At 33.8% G+C, this 7,000-nt stretch overlaps 1 protein-coding gene across 1 annotated transcript in view; it reads left to right on the top strand.

The window, feature by feature from the left end:
• LOC106686457 (alpha-mannosidase 2) overlaps positions 1–6,000 on the top strand; it is a gene marked incomplete at its 5' end in the record, with an annotated part of 63,251 nt that extends 57,251 nt beyond the window's left edge. The window contains 1 exon segment of the mRNA XM_067051815.1: positions 2,070–6,000. Coding sequence (XP_066907916.1) covers positions 2,070–3,875 — 1,806 coding nt within the window.
• Positions 6,001–7,000: the final 1,000 nt, after the last annotated feature.

Raw genomic sequence — 7,000 nt, 5'->3', positions numbered from 1 at the left:
ATTACATGATTGGAAACAAGGATGGAGTATAAGCGTTTCAAAATGAGTTTTTCGAGGATTTTGCCCATGATCGGCAATAGAGAGATTAGACGGTAAGAGGATGGGTGTCCTGGCGGCTTTTGGGGTTTGGGGATCATTTTGATTATAGATAGTTTCCCTGACCCATGGGAAAATATGTGGAACGGAGAACGGCGTTAGGTATGTAGTTGAGGAATAGGATGGCTTTTCGAGGAAAAAGTTTAAGGATGTGGGATGTTATTAGGTCGTATCCAGGAGCTTTGCGGGTAGGTAATCGTTGAATGATGCTGCATATTTCAGAAGGATGAAATGCTTTAGTTGGTGATTGATCATGATGGTGAAAATCATTTGGAGTGGATTATTGAGTTCTGCTTCAATACATTCAAGGTGAATTGGGTTAAGGATATCAGGATGCGGAATAAAGGTTTAAAAAAGTGTTTTCCAAAGGTTTGCGATTTTTGTTCGTCAGTTCTGGTCCAGGTTTGGGATTCAGTGAGAAGAGGATAGTTAAAATCTTTGAATTTCAAAAGCTGTTTGGTGGTTCTCCATAATGATTTGTCAGTGAAGTTAAGTAAATTTTGAATTTTATAATTTCTGCTTTAAGTTTGTTAGTCAATTTGGTGTAATACGTTTTGTCAGTTGGATATCTGGTCCTATGCCACTTCGATCTTGCTCTTCGTTTTTCCCTTATTAAGATACGAATATACTGTGGCAGGATAGTTTGTTTATTATTATTCATTTTACTAGTTCTATAAGTGTTGTCATTTATTCTTGTTCTTACTGATTCTGTGAGTTTTTCTATAGCTTCGTCGATGTCTTGTTTTGTCTTTTGTTGAATATTCAGGTCTAGTTTTTGTTCCAAGTCGTATCCAAATCCGTCCCAGTCAACTCTTCCTGTAATCATTGAAGGAGTGGAGGGCTTAGGCACGAAGCTTTAATTTAAAAAAAGTAGAACTGGACTATGATCTGATGAAAGGTCAGACATTGGAATTAAAAGTAGAATATTATAAGAAAAAAAGTATTAATGTTAACAGTGTAGAGAAAACATCGCTATGTTGATGATAAAAGAAAATGTATATTTCTCATATATAAAATGTTATAATTTTTTTTCATAACTTTAAATTAAGAATTCTTTTGGGGTTATTAGAATCGTTGTAGACGAACACAATACTTTTTTGGTCTTGCTAGAAAAAACTTATGGACACGTTTTACCAATCCATTAAAATAAGACTGATCTACATGACTGTAATAATAGCGTTTTTCAATCTCAGCGTTTTTTAAATACTGCTCGATTAACCTTAAGGTCTCCTCTTCTCGTTTTAAGCAAATATTTCAAAAGTGGTAGAGGACCGTTGTTACCTGGGAGTCTTAGTGGAGCGGGTCCGGTCAGGAAAGATGACCTTGTATAACACAGCACTCCTCTTGTGAGATCGTGAAATGTCGTACATCGACAAAATATACAAATAAGTAAAACAAATTTATTTGTGTCGACGTTTCGAACTAGATTTCAGGCCTTCGGCAGGGCTGAAAAACGAAATTACAACCTTCGTTTTTTTTTTCGTTCAATTACAATTCAGATAAAAGTAAAAAGAACAAGAAAATAATGATAAACAAACTTGGAAATATACATAACAATAAATTAAGTAGATAGTAGATGATACGAAAAGAAGACAAAATATAATATTGTTGAAACCTCTATAATATTTGTATCATCTTAATGGTTACAAAGATTGAATGTACTTGGGGGTCTTAGTGGGGTGGATTGCCTACCTTGTCTTATGATCTCCTCTTGTGAAATTGTGACATGTACATGGACCAACCTACTTACTATAATTGTCTGTTCGAAAAGTCAGATAGGTATGTCTACCACGGAGGGCGAAATAGGCGGGTTTCACGCCGTTTTTCAATTTCAGATGATGATATCAACTTAATGGTTACAAAGATTGAGTGACAATGCAGTTTTTATCCAATCTTAGGCAATAGACACGTGTTATAAAACTTAAAATAAGATATTAGTTATATATTAATATAAATATTTTTTTTCTTTCCAGGTGGATAAATATAATGTAACATTGCAAGGAGACTTTTTTCCATATGCTGATCTGGACAGTGAGTACGACCTCGCGTACTGGACAGGATACTTCACCAGTCGGCCATATTGGAAGAAATTGGCAAGAAGCCTAGAATCTATGCTAAGGTCGACCGAAATACTTTTCACGCTAACGTTCAATGCAATATCAAATATCTCGGGCAAGAATCTGAACCCGTTAGAACTTTTAGCAAGGCATTTCAAGAAATTGATCAGGGCCAGAAGAGCGGCGGCTCTGTTTCAGCACCACGATGGTATAACGGGCACCTCGAAGGTAAAAGTAATGGAGGATTACAAATCCAAGATGTTGAGATCTTTGCACGAACTCAAAACTGTCCAGAAATCTTGTATGGAAATGATGTTAAACTCTTTTAAAAACAATACACCACCTGATAAGAAACCAATAAGGAAGACTCTAGTGTTCAATAACCTACCGTACAACAGGTCCGAAATGATAGCTATCAAAACGGACTATCCCAGTATAATGGTAATAGGCCCAAATAATAATGAGATCAAGTCTCAGGTCAATTGTGTTTACGAAAATGAACAGTTGTTAAAGAAGAGAAGTATGGATTCGGAAAATTTCGAACTAACTTTCATCGATTACCTACCTCCATTTTCTATAAGTGTATATGAAATATATTCCATAGAAGAAGAATATGACAAAAAGAAATACATTAACTATGAAGGTAGCAACAAGATGGGCGGATTGTGTATTGTGAATAGTGATCAGATAATAACTTTTGGCGAAAATGGTATGATGAATAATATCACTAAAAATTTCGGTTCCTTATTCATGAATACGAACTTGAACGCGTACACTTCTCAGAGAGGAAACAGCGGCGCTTATCTATTCAAACCTATACGAAATGAGATAACCACAATATCAGAAAAACCTATTGGAAATGGAGTTTTCATAGATGGTGATATCCATAAAGAAGTAACGGTTTCCTATGGCAACGGTTATACTGTAACTACGCGACTGTATGGTAGTGAATCCAACTTCAATCAGATTATAGATATGAAAATAACCTATAACATGACACAAGAAAATAAAGAACTTTTCATCCAGTTTGCGACTGATTTAAAAGATACTCAATTTTATACGGACGTGAATGGTTTGGAAATGAGAGAAAGAGTAAGAAATACTCAACAGCATGTAGAAGGTAATTATCATCCGATGACGACAATGGCGTATATTGAAAACACTGATTTGATTTTCGCAATTCTCAGTGACCATTCCCATGGCGTCGCTAGCGTTCGAGACGGATGCATCGAGGTAATGTTGGACAGAAGAATGACCACGGACGACTACAGAGGCCTCGAAGAGGCAATGAACGACAAAGTCAAGACGACGTCTAGGCTTTACATTGTTCTTCTAAAATCGCAACCGAATTCGAAACAACTCCTCAACAATTTGGTCCTCCGATTGAACAATCCTGCTCCGATTGCAGTGACAAAAATGGAAACTCCCACTTTGTCCTTGGTTCTCTTGAACCATCCCTTGCCAAACCATATAGATATTTTGAACCTTAGAACTCTGTCTAGGGACGACGTTCCGACAACAACAGCCTTGATGACGGTACGCAACATGGGTCATACCAATAGTAGCGATACCTTCATGAAGGAGTCCAAGTTCGATCATGTAAGTATAAAAAATATATTCAAGACTTCATTGACAGGTTTAAAAGATGGAGATGAACTTGATGAATTACATGATATAAAAGTTAAAGTTTTTAATATTTTATCATTAAAAATTTTCTTTTAGTCTTAAAATAATACCCCAAATCCGATTAAACTGCAAATTTGAGATATTACGATTCATATTTATTCAAATGTCAAATTAATATTGAAAAACTGAGCAGATTTGTCAATCACTGGAAATATTGACATCAACATGACTGAAGGACCCAATCAGGAAATTCCTGACTGACTCGTCATATTCCGAATACTGTGCTAATATAAGTATCAGTATTTACTACTCATAGTAAGGTATGAGCCAATTCGATTAAAATAACAAAATCTATTAAAATTGGGATGAGTTAAAGCACCCAAAGTAAGATTTGTTATCTTAAGGTAGTTATTGTACTAAATAAACTTGTTGATAAAATCATTTTTATTACACTTAACGTTTCGTGGCCTTTACCCCTAACAGCAGGTCTAAGGACTACTTTTATAATGATGTAATCCATTTCATAGTTCAATTTCATCAAATATCTGATATTTATAAAATTATAAAAACAAAATGCGTTTCTGAATATTAAAAAAAAATCATAAAATTAATATCATCATAAAACGTCTAAATGACCTAATGATGGGAGTAAAGTGCCCGAAACGTTATTAAATATAATAAATGTGATTTTATTGACAAATTTATTAGGAAGTTAACATCTAAAAAAAAAAATATTCCAAAGACAATAATAATACGAAGACTTCCTATTAGTTAATTCAAGAATATTGTATCTTTATAATTCTTCTCTTCGGATCTCCATGCAACATTCAGATTATTGTAGTTGTAGAATTCGTCTAGAGAATAGTATGAAATTATTGCGTACTTTATTTATAAGATGGGAGATGCAAGTTTCTATGACAAATTATTATAAAGCGTAAAAAAAAATTCCATTGGTGTCAGATCTGGAGAGCTTAACAATATCCAGAGATGTTCGGCCACTGCCGCTGTGGAAGAAACATCCCAATCCTGTTTTAATTTTCAAGGTAATCACTTTGAAAAACATTTAATATAAATTTTAATATTTACATTTAATTATAAAATTAATAGGAACACATATTAAAGAAAGATAAAAAAAAGGAAATAAATCGTACCGACTTGGTGCAGATCTAAAAGCTAAGTGCAGTGAATGGCGCATATCTCCAGCCAATTTCTGAGTTTAAAAAATACCTTGGAATAGATAACGAGAAAAGTGAAGAATATCTTTCCGAGTTGCATTACTTAGATGAGTAAATGTAAGAAATATAAACAAAATTAATGTAAATTCAATTTATGCCAACTCGTTTCTTATAATTGAAATCTTGGAATTGAATAAATAATTGATGTTTTCATGCATTTTTGGGAGCCATTGAAAAACGTTTTGGTGTTAATGGCATGAACTAATTACAATTATTTGTAATTTTATTAAAATTACTTGTAATTTTAGAAAATAAATTCGAATTACATAAGATTATAATTGGTAATTATTTATTAACTTTATTTATGAGGTTGTTTTTTATTTCAGTGCTTTAATAACGTTAATAAATTATATATTACTATCCTTATTGTCATATTATTTAACTATACTTTTTGGCGGCAATCTGCTTCCCATGTTTACATTAGGAACTTTTTTCACTATGTACACTAAATCCAAGATCTAAGAGTCTAAGTGGGGTGCCAGTCTCTTACAGGTGCGATATCCTCGAGAGGTAGATCGAATCTTGAAATCTGATATTTCTGCAGAGTTCGAGTCTAGAACTGCATCTTCTGTTTCTTGTAACTGTCTTTCTAATAGAGTCATGTAATCTAAAAGGTCATGGTAGGATAATTTGACAAGAGTTGTGTCCAAAACCTTGTTATTTGTTTCTATGTTATTTTTAAAATGATTCAAAATTAGGATATCGTTATTTTATTCATGAGTTAATTTCTTATTGAGACTGATTCCAGCCTCTTGATTGTGTTGTATGTGATATAAATTATTTTCCACCTTTTGTAGAATGGTATCATATTTCTGAGTTATGGTAGCAATTCCTGCTGACTCTACAACTCCGAGCCACCTCCCTCCACAGCTCCTATATATACCCCCATCAATCCCAAGCTTGTAAGATCAGTACCAGTAATAGTTGTAGCATGTCGTAATGTTCATTGTACTATTTGTTTACCAATAAAGTTTTTTTTCACTTTATCTCCGTTGAATTTCGTAATTCTGTTTATCATCTGCATACATCGTGCCGGTTCAGGTTAACCAACTGAGAGCTGTACCTAAACCATTGACTATACCTCGTTTATCCCTATTTATATTTTTGCGCTTAATAAGGTGGGTAATTTGATTTGTAATTCGTTCATATCTTTTTTCTAATATTTCGTGTAACATTTTAAATTCTTTGTCAATTTTAAGATTATTTATATGTGTTTGTAGGGTGGAAATTTCTTCACTGAGCTGAGATAAATTCTTATAATATAGGAAAGTGTACCATTCCGTCATCAGATACGACGAATTCATCTGAATTATCGAAGCTCCAGGGCCATTGGACAGCGTCTGGATTTTCAACGTTTCTATTTGGAGGGTCTGAGCCAGAAGAATGAAGGTCAGAAGAAACTTGAAAGAGCCCTTCATCGTCAAAATCTGCAAAAGGAAGATTTTTAGGGTTATTCTGCAGGTCCTGAATCCTTTTTTCTATTTCCTCATTTAATTTTTGAGCGAAATGTTATCGGCTAGACATTCGTGCTTTGACTAGTTGATGGTTTCTCAAACTTACTTGTTTTCTTAGGTCTTATAGTTTGTCTGGGATGTAATTTTTTAGTTTTGCCCTTAGATTTCAACAATTTTCCACCTAACTGTTTACCATTTACCTGTTTTAGTATTTAACATCATTTTTATTGGAACTGGGTTTCCGAATGTATACTTCATCGGGTAATTTAGGAGCGTCTTCCCTTGTCTCGTTTCTTTTGTTGATGTATTTTTCTTTATTTAGCTCAATACTCGTTTTTATAGCTTCCCTGGTTGTTGTTAATTTTTCGTGATATTCTTGAATTCCCGGATTTTCGTTAAAATTTTCTCTACTGATCCCAAAAGTAATTTCATTGGGACTTAATTTCAAATTTTGGTTCAGAGAATTATTATATGCGATTGTTGCAAGTTCAATTTTTTCTTCTTCGGACCCGGAGGTCTGGGTGCTAATTAT

The sequence above is a fragment of the Halyomorpha halys genome, unplaced genomic scaffold, assembly GCF_000696795.3.
Source record: "Halyomorpha halys isolate HHAL.00 unplaced genomic scaffold, Hhal_1.1 Scaffold822.1, whole genome shotgun sequence".
NCBI lineage: Eukaryota > Metazoa > Arthropoda > Insecta > Hemiptera > Pentatomidae > Halyomorpha > Halyomorpha halys.
This window is presented reverse-complemented; position numbering and strand designations above follow the sequence as displayed.